Source organism: Rhinoraja longicauda, chromosome 1, assembly GCF_053455715.1.
Source record: "Rhinoraja longicauda isolate Sanriku21f chromosome 1, sRhiLon1.1, whole genome shotgun sequence".
Classification (NCBI taxonomy): domain Eukaryota; kingdom Metazoa; phylum Chordata; class Chondrichthyes; order Rajiformes; family Arhynchobatidae; genus Rhinoraja; species Rhinoraja longicauda.
The window spans coordinates 60,120,730-60,136,012 of record NC_135953.1 but is presented as its reverse complement, the minus strand read 5'-3'; the positions used below and the strand labels follow the sequence as shown (position 1 = coordinate 60,136,012).

Below are 15,283 nucleotides of genomic sequence, written 5' to 3'. Positions count from 1 at the left end.
CCAAAGCACACTCCCTGTCACTGATGCTTCTCCACAAAGAATACTGGCTTGTGGAATGCCCCTGGTACCACATTTAGGCTGAATCCTGCGAAGCACCACTGTAAGAACCAACGTGTTGCCATTGACTGCAGCTTTTCTTCTTTGCAGGATGTGGGACTGGAAAATATCTGGGTGTAAACAGCCAGGCCTATAAGCTGGGCAGTGACTATTGCAAATCCTTGGTGGAGATTGCCAAAATGCAAGGACATGAAGTCATGGTGTGCGACAACCTCATTCTACCCTACAGGGATCAGTGCTTTAATGCAGTCATTTCCATTGGAGGTAAGAGCAAATATGCAAAATGCTGGAGTAATCAGCGGGTCAGTCAGCATCTTTGGAAGAAAGGAATAGGTGACGTTTCGGAATGGAACCTTTCTCTGGACCAAACCCGAAATATTACCCATTCCTACCTGACCTGCTGAGTTACTCCAGCACTTTGTGTTTATCTTTGGTATAAATCAGCATCTGCAGTTCCTTCCTACACATAAGGGAAAATATGCCTGGATTACACGAAAAAGGACAGGACATTGTGAGGAAAAAAAGGACCCAAATTGCTGGAGTAATTCAGTGGGTCAGGCGACATCTCTGGACAACATGGATTGGCGACATTTTGGGTCGAGATCCTCCTTCAGATTCTGAAGAAGGGTCTCAACCTGAAACGTCACCAATCCATATTTTCCAGAGATGCTGCCTGACCTGTTGGTTTACTTCAGCACTTTGTGTCTTATGTTGTAAACCAGCATCTGAAGTACCTTGAGTACCTTGTCTGAAATTTCTGCAAAAATGATTTGAGGCCATAATAAGGCGAAACCTGTCTACTGGCAATTCTGATTTAGTTTTAGCTCCTGCATGGAGGAAGAACCATTGGTTTCACTGACTCTTTTGGCCTGGTACATGTCAGGCACAGGAATGGAGTCACTTGTCCAGTTACTGTCCCTTTGGACTAAAGCATGAAGACCACTTCTGGTCTGTCCCAACCCTACAGCAGCTCCTTGAGTCATGAGTCGTGAGTGGAATCCTACCTGGCTGCTGGCACTAGACTCTTCCGGGAGTTATTGCAGATGAGATGGCTCTATGCTCAGGAGCTCAATGCTCAAATTATCTACAGGGGTGCATGTAGAAGGAAGTCAAAACTAACTTTTAATGTCTTTTGCTCCCACTTCTTAACCCCTCTACCATTTGGCTTGAGTAGGTTCCTGACACAAGCCAGAGGCACAGCTTAGCAGGAATCACACTGGGAGCGGGCTTGAACATTGTTGTGCTGGGATTTCTGCTGCTGCTGGTGCTGGTGAGACTTGGCTTTAGATGCTTAGGTCAGCTACAGAAAATCTATCAGCCTTTTTCTAAACTCTGAAGCAAGTGTCATCACTGCTGGCATCGCATTTCACCAGATGGAGGCTTGTATAATTCTTTACTATGGACATATGTCGAATAGATTCCCAAGAGAGCTGTGCAAGATCATTGCCAACATAAAATTAAACAATAACATGAATTTAACTGCATACATAACAGCAGTCACAATGAATTCATGCTGTGTGCTCATTACATTTTTTATCATGGCTTGTTTAAATTGTCCTAAGTCGAAGCTGATTTCTTTTTATTTTTAAAATGTATATTCACCATTACAATAGTGACCACAGAAAATCGCAATGCTCAGTGACAGAATATGGATGAAAGCCATCTGCATAAACCGATGCAAATGGATTCATTCAAGTTAGACTGAATTCCAAGTTTTTGCCTCATTGGATAAAACAGTGATGAGCCTCTGTTTTTGCGTCAGTAGCTGGAATAGGCAAGGAAAGCAATTTTCCACTATTGATTAACTTGAAATGGATGTGCAACTTCCCAGTCTCTTATGAGTGAACACATGATTTTTTAGCTAAGTTAGCCATTTAGAAACATAGAAACATAGAAAAATAGGAGTAGGAGTAGGCCATTCGGCCCTTCGAGCCAGCACTGCCATTCAATATGATCATAGGTGATCATCTAAAATCAGTATCCCGTTCCTGCTTTATCCCCGTATCCCTTGATTCCTTTCGCTCTAAGAGCTAAATCCAATTCTCTCTTAAAAACATCCAGTGAATTGACTCCACTGTCTTCTGTGGCAGAGAATTCAACAGATTCACAACTCTTGTGTGAAATTCTTTTTCTTCATCTCAGTCCTAAATGGCCTACCCCTTATTCTTAAACTGTGACCCCTGGTTCTGGACTCCCCCAACATGGGGAACATTTTTCCTGCAACCAGCCTGTCCAATCCCTTAACAATTTTATGTTTCTATAAGATCCCCTCTCATCCTTCTAAATTCCAGTGAATACAAGCCCAGTCGACCCATTCATTCATCATATGTCAGTCCTGCCATCCCGGGAATTAACCTGGAGAAACTAAGCTGCACTCCCTCAATAGCAATAATGTCCTTCCTCAAATTAGGAGACCAAAAATGCACACTATACTTCAGGTGCGGTCTCACCAGTGCCCTGTACAACTGCAGTAGGACCTCCTTGCTTCGAAACTCAAATCCTTTTGCATTGAAGGCCAACATGCCATTATCTTTCTTCATGGCCTGCTGTACCTGCATGATTACTTTCAGTGACTACTGTACAAGCACACCCAGGTCTCGTTGCACTTCCCCTTTTCCTAATCTGACACCATTCAGATAATAATCTGCCTTCCTGTTCTTGCCACCAAAGTGGATAACCTCAGATTTATCCACATTATACTGTATCTTCCATGCATCTGCCCACTCACACAACCTATCCAAGTCACCTGCCGCCTCATAGCATCCTCATCGCAGCACACACTGCCACCCATCTTTGTGTCATCCGCAAACTTGGAGATGTCACATTTAATTCCCACGACTAAATCGTTAATATATATTGTAAATAACTGGGGTCCCAGCAACCGAGCCCTTGCGGCACCCCACTAGACACTGCCTGCCATTCTGAAAAGGACCCATTAATTCCCACTCTTTGCTTCCTGTCTGCCAACCAGTTCTCTATCCATGTATGCACCCTACCCCCCAATACCATGTGCTCTCATTTTGCCCACTAATCTCTTGTGTGGGACCTTGTCCAAGGCAATTGCAGTCAAGACATTGAATTGTGTAAATAGCATAAACATGATACTGTCCTGGGAAAGGCTTCTTCCCTCACTAGACTTTTTTAACTGACCATTGAACATCCATTTGAAGCAGCGTCTAGAGGAATCTAGCAGGGTCTTCCCACAGACCCAATGATTTAATAGCTCCTTCAGTCAACACAAAGATATCTAAATGAAAGATCAAGGTCAGTCATGTTCTGGAATTCCCCTCATTGCCCACTTGCCATCCAATTGCTGCTCTGCTCCATGTAAGGCAGTTGGCAGTCAACTGTTTTGCATTGAATTGAAACAATTCATCAGATTTATTGCTGCTTTATATTTTTTGATCAGTACTTGTGAAGGAGGCATCTTATCCTTCAATCAATTATTTCTACCTGTCCTCTTCTTTGGATGCCAAATAATCCTTGTGTCTCCTCGCTCACCATCCTCCACCTTGGAAACTGCCCTTTGTCTCTGCTGTTTTCACTTTCATTCTTTTCCCTTTGGTGAACTTCCACACAGTTTTCAAAACTAATGCAGTTCATTAAATCTTATGTGCTATACTCCAGCAGCTTGTTGAATAATTAATTTCTGATAGATTGTAGTAATCCTGACATCATGAAATGTCAGACTCTTGAAACCTGTTTAGGTTAGAATCCTTCACGTTGAATGGTAAAGTGTTTCTTCCCTTTCATTCTCCCCTCATTGCTTTCTGCTTTTTTTCAGTTGGTTGACCAATTCCATTTCATAGAAACATAGAAACATAGAAAATAGGTGCAGGAGTAGGCCATTCGGCCCTTCGAGCCTGCACCGCCATTCAATATGATCATGGCTGATCATCCAACTCAGTATCCCGTACCTGCCTTCTCTCCATACCCCCTGATCCCTTTAGCCACAAGGGCCACATCTAACTCCCTCTTAAATATAGCCAATGAACTGGCCTCAACTACCTTCTGTGGCAGAGAATTCCACAGATTCACCACTCTCTGTGTGAAAAAAATCATTCTCATCTCGGTCCTATCCCCCTTATCCTTAAACTGTGACTCCTTGTTCTGGACTTCCCCAACATCGGGAACAATCTTCCTGCATCTAGCCTGTCTAACCCCTTAAGAATTTTGTAAGTTTCTATAAGATCCCCCCTCAATCTTCTAAATTCCAGCGAGTACAAACCGAGTCTATCCAGTCTTTCTTCATATGAAAGTCCTGCCATCCCAGGAATCAATCTGGTGAACCTTCTCTGTACTCCCTCTAAGGCAAGAATGTCTTTCCTCAGATTAGGAGACCAAAACTGTACGCAATACTCCAGATGTGGTCTCACCAATGCCCTGTACAACTGCAGTAGATCCTCCCTGCTCCTATACTCAAATTCCCTCGCTATGAATGCCAACATACCATTCGCTTTCTTCACTGCCTGCTGCACCTGCATGCCTACTTTCAATGACTGGTGTACCACGACGCCCAGGTCTCGTTGCATCTCCCCTTCTCCTAATCGGCCACCATTTCCTGTTCTTGCCACCAAAGTAGATAACCTCACATTTATCCACATTTTACTGCATCTGCCATGCATTTGCCCACTCACCTAACCTATCCAAGTCATGTTGCAGCCTCCTAGCATCCTCCTCACAGCTAACACTGCCCCCCAGCTTCGTGTCATCCGCAAACTTGGAGATGTTGCATTCAATTCCCTCGTCCAAATCATTAATATATATTGTAAATAGCTGGGGTCCCAGCACTGAGCCTTGCGGTACCCCACTAGTCACTGCCTGCCATTCTGAAAAGGACCCGTTTATTCCTACTCTTTGCTTCCTGTCTGCCAGCCAGTTCTCTATCCACATCAATACTGAACCCACAATACCGTGTGCTTTAAGTTTGCATACTAATCTCTTATGTGGGACCTTGTCGAAAGCCTTCTGGAAGTCCAGATATAACACATCCACTGGTTCTCCCTTATCCACTCTACTAGTTACATCCTCGAAAAATTCTATAAGATTCGACAGACACGATTTACCTTTCATAAATCCATGCTGACTTTGTCCAATGATTTCACCACTTTCCAAATGTGCTGCTATCCCATCTTTAATAACTGACTCTAGCATTTTCCCCACTACCAATGTTAGACTAACTGGTCTGTAATTCCCCGTTTTCTCTCTCCCTCCCTTTTTGAAAAGTGGGATTACATTAGCTACCCTCCAATCCTCAGGAACTACTCCAGAATCTAAAGAGTTTTGAAAAATTATCACTAATGCATCCACTATTTCTGGGGCTACCTCCTTAAGCACTCTGGGATGCAGCCTATCTGGCCCTGGGGATTTATCTGCCTTTAATCCATTTAATTTACCTAACACCACTTCCCGACTAACCTGGATTTCACTCAGTTCCTCCATCTCATTTGACCCCCGGTCCCCTGCTATTTCCGGCAGATTATTTATGTCTTCCTTAGTGAAGACAGAACCAAAGTAGTTATTCAATTGGTCTGCCATGTCCTTGTTCCCCATGATCAATTCACCTGTTTTTGACTGCAAGGGACCTACATTTGTTTTAACTAATCTTTTTCTCTTCACATATCTATAAAAGCTTTTGCAGTCAGTTTTTATGTTCCCTGCCAGTTTTCTTTCATAATCTATTTTCCCTTTCCTAATTAAGCCCTTTGTCCTCCTCTGCTGGACTCTGAAATTTTCCCAGTCCTCTGGTAGGCTGCTTTTTCTTGCTAATTTGTACGTTTCATCTTTTGTTTTGATACTATCCCTAATCTCCCTTGTTAGCCACGGATGCACTACCTTCCCTGATTTATTCTTTTGCCAAACTGGGATGAACAATTGTTGTAGTTCATCCATGCGGTCTTTAAATGCCTTCCATTGCATATCCACCGTCAACCCTTTAAGAATCAATTGCCAGTCTATCTTGGCCAATTCACGTCTCATGCCCTCAAAGTTACCTTTCTTTAAATTCAGAACCGTTGTTTCTGAATTAACTAAGTCACTCTCCATCCTAATGAAGAACTCAACCATATTATGGTCACTCTTGCCCAAGGGGCCACGCACATCAAGACTGCTAACTAACCCTTCCTCATTACTCAATACCCAGTCTAGAATAGCCTGCTCTCTCGTTGGTTCCTCTACATGTTGGTTTAGAAAACTATCCCGTATACATTCCAAGAAATCCTCTTCCTCAGCACCTCTGCCAATTTGATTCACCCAATCTATATGTAGATTGAAGTCACCCATTATAACTGTTTTACCTTTGTTGCACGCATTTCTCATTTCCTGTTTGATGCCATCCCCAACTCTACTATTACTGTTAGGTGGCCTGTACACAACTCCCACTAGCGTTTTCTGCCCCTTAGTGTTTCGCAGCTCTACCCATATCGATTCTACATCCTCCAAGCTAATGTCCTTCCTTTCCATTGCGTTAATCTCTAACCAGTAACGCTACCCCACCTCTGTCTATCCCTCCTGAATCTAGAATATCCCTGGATGTTGAGCTCCCAGCCTTGGTCACCCTGGAGCCATGTCTCCGTAATCCCAACTATATCATATTAATTAATAACTATCTGCACATTCAACTCATCCACCTTATTACAAATGCTCCTTGCATTGAGACACAAAGCCTTCAGGCTTGTTTTTACAACACTCTTACCCCTTATACAATTATGTTGAAAAGTGGCCCTTTTTGATTTTTGCCCTGGATTTGTCTGCCTGCCACTTTTACTTTTCACCTTGCTACCTATTGCTTCTACCCTCATTTTACACCCCTCTGTCTCTCTGCTCCTGCTCCCATCCCCCTGCCACATTAGTTTAAATCCTCCCCGACAGCACTAGCAAACACTCCCCCAAGGACATTGGTTCCATTCCAGCTCAGGTGCAGACCGTCCTGTTTGTACTGGTCCCACCTCCCCCAGAACTAGTTCCAATGTCCTAGAAATTTGAATCCCTCCCCCTTGCACCATTTTTCAAGCCACGTATTCATCTGAAATATCCTCCTATTTCTACTCTGACTAGCACGTGGCACTGGTAATAATCCAGAGATTATTACCTTTGAGGTCCTACTTTCATTTTACAGTTGACTGTTCCCTTCCATGTGGAGACCATTGTTGTCCAAATACACAACCAGCAATTGCAATTTCCGCACAGCTGTAAATGTGTTTTTTTTGCTAGTTTAGACAACGGTGGTGCCATAAAAAGGGCACAGTTTGTACCCAGGACTGATCCACCATTTCAAAACCACTTGCGGAAATCTATTGAAGATGATTTTTGGGTTAATGGGAAAATCTCAGAGAAGTAGAAAGCTCCACTGCTTCTTGCCATTTTAGTTATTGTTAATGCTCGTGGATTTTTTAATCAACAAATATTTTTATAATCATCCCTTTTGTTTTTTCATCACTTTCACGGCATTATTGACCCATACGTTATCCCCAGTGGAGATGATTAGGTTATGTTATTTTGTACTTCTTCAATATTTCTAGCATGTTCAGCATACAAAAAATTATTTGTGTAACAAAATTAATACACTGCAGTGTACTACCTGAAGGAAGTAGGCTCACGGAATCATTTAGACAATAGACAATAGACAATAGGTGCAGGAGTAGGCCATTCAGCCCTTCGAGCCAGCACCGCCATTCAATGCGATCATGGCTGATCACTCTCAATCAGTACCCCGTTCCTGCCTTCTCCCCATACCCCCTCACTCCGCTATCCTTAAGAGCTCTATCCAGCTCTCTCTTGAAAGCATCCAACGAACTGGCCTCCACTGCCTTCTGAGGCAGAGAATTCCACACCTTCACCACTCTCTGACTGAAAAAGTTCTTCCTCATCTCCGTTCTAAATGGCCTACCCCTTATTCTTAAACTGTGGCCCCTTGTTCTGGACTCCCCCAACATTGGGAACATGTTTCCTGCCTCTAATGTGTCCAATCCCCTAATTATCTTATACGTTTCAATAAGATCCCCCCTCATCCTTCTAAATTCCAGTTTAGCACAGAAGCAGGCCATTTGGGCCATCATGCCATGCCAGCCAGTTCTTTGGAAAAAGTTATCCAATTTGTCGCCCCTTCCTATTCTCTCCCCACAACACAACACATGTTTTTCTGTAGTTATAATTGTCACAAATGAATTTTATCATTGTCTTCCTGTAGTAATTCATCATTTTTCAACAAAAGCCAGACGAATCAGAGCAATAAGAGAAATGGCAAGAACTTTGCACCACGGTGGTCAAATGATGATTTACGTGTGGGCTATGGAACAAAAGTACCGTCGCTTTGAAAAACAGGACATCTTTGTTCCTTGGAACCGATCCCTGTGTTCTAGACCATCATCAGAGTCAAGTCAAAATAACAATCAACCTATAGTTGGAGAGAATGTCAAGACAGAAGGTAAAGATCTAATAAAAGCAGTTCAAAATCGAACCAGTATAATGCTGCCTCTTCGACAGGGTGAACACACAATTCTTCCATATAGAAGTGACAATCAAACATTATTAGAGAATTGCTGCCCCAGGATGTCCAAAGATCAAGAGTACCGACTTTACAAGAATCTGGGAAAATCACTCCGTTCGTGGTTCTTCTCCAAATCACTTGATGATGTTACGATGCAGTCGCACATCGAACGACTAAAGTCAATGAAAAATTCACCAGACCTAATGCATGCATGGAGCAACTCTACTGTTAACATGCAGCCTGTGGGGAAGTTGAGCACTTCATCGCAGCACTGCAGTTTGGAAGCAGATTGCCCACCACTGGTGAAGACGGACAGTCTAGAAGAGGAAGTATTTTCTGAGAATCCAAGGCATGAAGAAACCCAATGGTTAGAGATCAGAAATGCATTGAAAGAAAAAGAAGGAAGACTGCAAAGTGAAATCCACAGACCAGGAGACCTAAATCATTATTGGACTAACTCTGTAGGAGACGGTCTTGAAGAAACACAAAGTTCAGAGTCAACAAGCTCTGTGATTGAAAGTATCAAAACTGTGGATGACAAGCCAGAGACAATTCCAGACGCTACAGAATTCATGAGATATTATCATGTCTTCAGGGAAGGTGAATTGGTTCAACTTATTAAAGAGAATGTGCAAGAACTTCATATCCTCAGTTTCTGTTACGACCATGGCAACTGGTGTGTTATAATGGAAAAACAATAATATGCAGAGATTTTAACTGAAGTGTACAATCTAATGTCAAAGGTAATCTTGAACCACTATTTTAATCACAGATTGCAACAAAATTGTTTTCAATCTTGCTCACGTTAAGCACAATATAAATGCCATTGTATAAAATTCTATTTTAAACTATGTAGTGGACCAGAGTTACAGGATTAATATTTTGGATATAATTGGGCACAATTCGAAAGATCTGATTAATGTTGGCACTACTCACTTATTAATGAATGGGGAGGCAATTGAAAGCAACAATTCTCCTCATTTATTGGTTATTTTAAAGGGTCAAGCACCAGAAGGGTTGCCACAAGGGTTTAAACATTACCACCTTACTGGAGCCAGGAGTCCTCTAATACCTCTTGTTGTCCAATACCTGCCCTTTTCCCCTTTCGACACCCACATGTGACCTTGTACTGCTCCAAAATTTGGTGGTGCCATATAGTGAGCTGTACTGCATTGCTCCCCCAACATACTTTGTCCAAATCATCCCGTCAATGTGACTTGATGTGCAGAGGTTAACAGCCAGGGTGTTTCGGTTAATGTTCCCTGCTGCTGTGCTCACAGTGGGATCAGAAGGGTAGTTATGTTGTATGCTTGCCAAGGGCTGGTCCCATTCTACCAGAAGGTCTGTCATTTGCCCCCAGCTGCCAGGAAATCTGGTGACTTCTGCCAGCCCAAAGCATTACACTGGTATGTACCTTGGGTCAACACAAAATGCTGGAGTCATTCAGCGGGTCAAGCAGCATCTCTATAGAAAAGTAATAGGTGACGTTTCGGGTCAAGACCATTCTTCAGACTGAGAGTCAGGGAAGAGGGAAACGAGAGCTATGAAAAGGTACAGAAATAATCAGAGTTGGCACCGATGACTGAAGAAAACTGGAGCCCACAATGGTCCATGATTGGTTGTGGAAGAGGTGATAATGAAAGGGTATAAACAGTGAAACTAGCAAGACACCTAGGGAGGGGGAGGGATGGAGAGAGAGGGAATGCAAGGGTCATTTGGAGAAATCAGTGTTCATACCACTGGGTTGTAAGCTGCCCTAACGAAATATGAGGTGCTGTTGGAGCTGCCCTGGTGGTTCCTTTCAATCATTGAGGTGGTTGCTTTGGTGCCAGTTCAAATCTTGATTATGTTCTGAACTCCTCGTGGGCATTGCAAAAGGAAGAATGGTTCTTCCCAAGGAATCAAGTTTTCAAAAGCACAAGAAGAGGTTACAACAGAGCATGTTCTGCTTTGAAATATCCCTAATCTACTTTCTAAAAACAGATGATTTCTCATAAACGTGTTATCTATCTCACACAGGTTATCAGATCAATAAAGATTAATCAACATTATTTCTTTGTAACTGTTGTCAGAAAATATATGATACTGTTCCATTTGTTGTAGTATTTAAATAACGTCTGTTCAATATTTAAATAATGTCTGTGAGCATTGTGTGTAGAGCTTCTTTGTTGTTCATCCAATGTGGGGATAATATATTAAGTAATAGTGCACTGCAAGATACATTTTTATATATTTTTATGCACAGATGTCATATTTATATGTTCTAACTTTGTAAACATCGTTTGAATTTAAAGATAGAGTCCTTGTATTAATGACTGGAGAATAATTAATAGACCATGTGTAAGAAGGATCTGCAGATGCTGGTTTAAACCAAAGATAGACACAAAACGTTGGAGTAACTCAGCAGGTCAGGCAGCATCTCTGGAGAGAAGGAATGGGTGATGTTTCAGGTCGAGACCCTTCTTCAGACTGGTTAGGGATAAGGGAAATGAGAGATACAGATGGTGATGTGGAGAGATAAAGAACAATGAATAAAAGATACGCAAAAAAAGTGACGATGAGAAAGGATAATAGCCTATGGTTGTTACAAAGTGTCTGACAAACATAAGAGAACATCGGACAGTACAGCACACGACCAGACCCTTCGGCTCACGATGACTTTTCCAACCATGATGTCAATTTAAACTAATCCCTCTTATAGAGTCATAGATTCATACAGTGTAGAAACATGCCCTTTGGCGCAACTTGCCTACGCCAACCAACATGCCTCATCTACACTAGTCCCACCTGCATGTCTTTGGCCCATATCACTCTAAACCTATCCTATCCATGTACTCATCTAAATGTCTTAATTATTGGGATAGTATCTGCCTCAATTACCTCCCCCACAGCTCATTCCATATACCTACCACCCTTTGTGTAAAAGAAATTATTCCTCAGGTGCCTATTAAATCATTCCCCCCTCACTTTAAACCTATGTCCTGTGGTTTTCTATTCGTCTACTCTGGGTAGATGATTCTGTGCATTTGCCCTATCTATTTCTCTCATTCCACTCATGATCTTATACACTTGCATGTGGTTGATATCAGTCGAACCCCTGCCTGTTCATGTGCCTGTTTAAAAGCCTCTTGTATGTTGAGCAGGTGTTTACATTGGTAGCCCTTTGGAAGGACGCATGCACATGTCATTAATGGATGCGGCAGACAAGTGGTGCAGTGGTCGAGTTGCCGTCTCACAGTGCCAGAGCCCCGGGTTCAATCCTGACTACAGGCACCGTCTGTTCGGAGGTTATATGTTTTACCTGTGACCTGCATGGGTTTTTTCCGGGTACCCAGATTCCTCACACACTCCATAGACATACAGGTTTGTAGATTAATTGGCTTTGGTAAAATTATAAATTGTCCCCAGTGTGTGTGTAGGATAGAGTTGGTGTGCGGAGATCGCTGGTCGACATGGACTCGGTGGGCCGAAGGGCCTGTTTCCACGCTGTATCTCTAAACCAAATAATTGCGCTTGTCCATCGCTGAGCAGATTTTATAGAGGACTGGATGAGCTTTTTTTTTATTATGCTTGCCTTTGGAAATGATGTAATGTAGATTCAGAAGAATTATATCATGGCTTTGAGGATAGCTTACGTGAGTTTGCTTTGACCTCACAAGTTAGAATCACTCTGTCCAAAATAATAAAGGAATTTGATAGGGCAAGGCAGGTGGGTGGAATTGCATAATGGATGTGGTTTGAAATCATGCATTGCTCACACTCTTTCAATGTCCTATGTCACATTGATCATCAGGAGCTTGCACAATACAAACAGAAAATGTTGGAAAAACTCAGCAGGACAGGCAGCATCTGTGCAAAGAGAAATGGTCAATGTGTCTGGTCTGTTTGGAAGTGTGCTGCATTAAATGCTTTGTTAAATAACATAGAGAGTTGTAATTGAGTGCAACCTAATGCTCACTTAGTTTACATAGAACGTAGAACATAGAACAGTACGGGACATAACAGGCTATTTGGCCAACAAGGTCTGTGCCAAGCTTGATGCTGGGTTAAATTAATCTGTTAGCCTGCACGTGATCCATGTCTGTCCATTCTCTGCATATCCATGTACTTATGTAAAAGTTTCTTGAATGCCATTGTCGTATCTGCCTCCACCACGACCACTGACAGCAAGTTCCAAGCACCCACCACACTTTGTGTTTTAAAAAAAAAGACTTGCTCTACATATCTCTTTTAAATTTTGCTCCTCTTACCTTAAAGCTATGCCCTCTAGACTTTGACATTTCCACCCAGGGAGAAAAGATTCTGCCTGTATACCCTATCGTAATGTTATATACTTTTATCAGGTTTCCTCTTAACCTCTGGCATTCCAAGTATTGTTCAACCTATTATTATAGCTAATGCCCTCTAATCCAGGCAATATTCTGGCACCCTCTTCTGCTCCATCTCCAACGCCTCCACATTCTGATCAATGGGGTGATCAGAACTGCACACAATATTCCAAATGTTGCCTAACTAAAGTCCTATAAATCTGCAACATGACTTGTTGACTCATACTTAATGCTCTGACTTTCCACCGATTAACATTCCTATCTTAGGCATCAGTATTCCAAAGGGAATATAATGTCCCAACGACCAATGAAGTTATGGGATCCACTGAAACAATTGACATTTGCTGGTGCCATCACAAGCCTATTTACCCACAACCATTGGGTATATAAATCTTTTCACTGGAAGTAAAAAGCAGACACAGCCTTGTCCATATGCATAGAACAACATAGTTTGTATGGATTTTTTTTCAGCCACTTGGATTTGTTGCAACTAAAATTCATGGTAGCACATTTTTCGAGTGCGGAATTTTCTTTTTAAATTAATTGAAACTGATTTCATGAAACCATTGCCAGCAATTTTAGCAGTTTTATTTTCTTCTGGATTCCCTCTTGGAACTTGGAATATCGTTTGCAATCCCTTGGAACTCCTGCCCTTGGAACTCCTGCCCCCGTGAACCTCTGACATTGTTTCTCTGTATCGTGAGTAGGTCTTACAAAGTATTTTGCCTTTCTACTCTTGCAATAGTCATCTGGGAACATGGTTTTCCAAATTAATATAACTAAAGTAATCTGCTTAGTTCATGTCTTTTTCCACCCATCGGGATAAGACGTTATGATGCTCTTAACTTGTTTTTTGAAAATATAAATATATCATTTACGAAGAGCTAAATATTCTGGTTGCCTCTGTGACTTTATTAAAGCACAATCTGAATATTTTAATACTCCCCTTGTGGAAACTTTCAAACAGGGGTCAATGCAATAAGTTAGTTATCCACAGACCACCATCGTTCTCAGGATTCCTTTGTGGCAGCGAATATTTCAAATCTGCAGCAATTTTCAAAATCTCATTCTGGTGACGTGAATTTCTTTAACTATGATGGCTGGGCTGGGCAAGGGTGTAGATTCTCTGCACAAACCATAAAAAATGCAATGTTCCCAGTGTTTTGATGTACTATTGTGACAAACTCTGGCTTTCACAATCTTTCAATTCTATTTAAATATCTCCAGCTTATGTATTTTTAACTTATTGCAGAATAAAGTAACACTAAACATGAAGTGGTATTTGGTCTTTCGTGCCCAGCGGTCCTGGAAATCCCCCAGGGAGCCCGTGGACAGCGCGTAGTCCCTTTCTAGTACCACCCAGGCACGGATGTAACCCCGGAAAAGGGGCAGGCAGCCGGCTCGGGCCATTGTCTTTCTTTCTTTGACTTTTTGATCCAACCTTTTCGTTCGGATGCAAATATTTATAGTTTATTTTTTTACCAAGTCACTGTACACTGAATTACCCAAGAAGGTATGGATGTGATCTGGCATGTGCGACATGCCTGTGACCTACTGCAAGTGGTCACTTTCACCTTTCACTAGCTTCTTTGCACTCCAATCACTCTGGCACTGAACCCTGCAGTTTAATGAGTTCAAACAGCTAGCATTGATGCAGTTTAAGATAAGGTGAACTATCGCAACTGGAGCCAGTTTGCTCTAACTCGCATTCAAGAGCAGAACTTTGGGGGATCCATGCAAAAACATTTATAGAGACAATCCCAAGTGTGTTGTTTTGAAAAGCCAACTTCTCCAAGGGCAGTCCCATTGTGTCTCCAGTGAGGGTCCCCTCATTTACATGCTTTGGGGCTTCCTTGCAAAAATGGCCGGATAATGGCCGGCCTTGGTCTACGGAGGAAGGAACATTGCTGCCAATATCTTGTTGCTGGACTGACAGGTTCTATGTTAGCAAGTACGAGAAGGTTCAAAAATAATAATGAGAAACAAAATATCACAACACTTAAAAGTAAGTGAGAACGGATGTCGGCTGCTTTTAGAGTAGAATATATAACCGTTTAGCTCAGGAACGGGATGTTCTGCCCACAAAGTTTGTGCCGAACACGATGCCCAGTTGAACTGATCCCATCTGCCAGTACATGATCCATATCCCTCAACTCCCTGCACTCCCTGCACTCCCTGCACTCCCTTGTGCCTATCCAAAAGCAAAAGCCTCGTAAACAGCACTATCATATCTGCCTCCACCACCACTCCTGGCAATGCGTTCCAGGCCCGCACCACTCTCTGTGTAAAATACCTACCCGCACATCTTAAACCTTCCCCCTCTCACCCCTAAGCTATGGACTCTAGAGCTGGACATTTCCACTCTGGGAAATAGATTCTGACTGTCTACTCTATCTATTCCTCTCATAAT

General features: G+C 42.3%; 1 protein-coding gene across 5 annotated transcripts in view; it reads left to right on the top strand.

Annotated features, from left to right (window-relative positions):
- Window positions 1–14,120, top strand: part of LOC144592919 (putative tRNA methyltransferase 9B) — a 44,131-nt gene extending 30,011 nt beyond the window's left edge. For all 5 annotated transcript variants that reach the window (XM_078398198.1, XM_078398190.1, XM_078398208.1 and 2 more), the window contains exons 3-4: window positions 148–321; window positions 8,246–14,120. In XM_078398198.1, the coding sequence (XP_078254324.1) occupies window positions 148–321; window positions 8,246–9,246 (1,175 nt within the window). In that variant the 3' untranslated portion in view covers window positions 9,247–14,120. The remainder of the gene's footprint in view (window positions 1–147; window positions 322–8,245) is intronic.
- The last annotated feature ends 1,163 nt before the right edge of the window (window positions 14,121–15,283 follow it).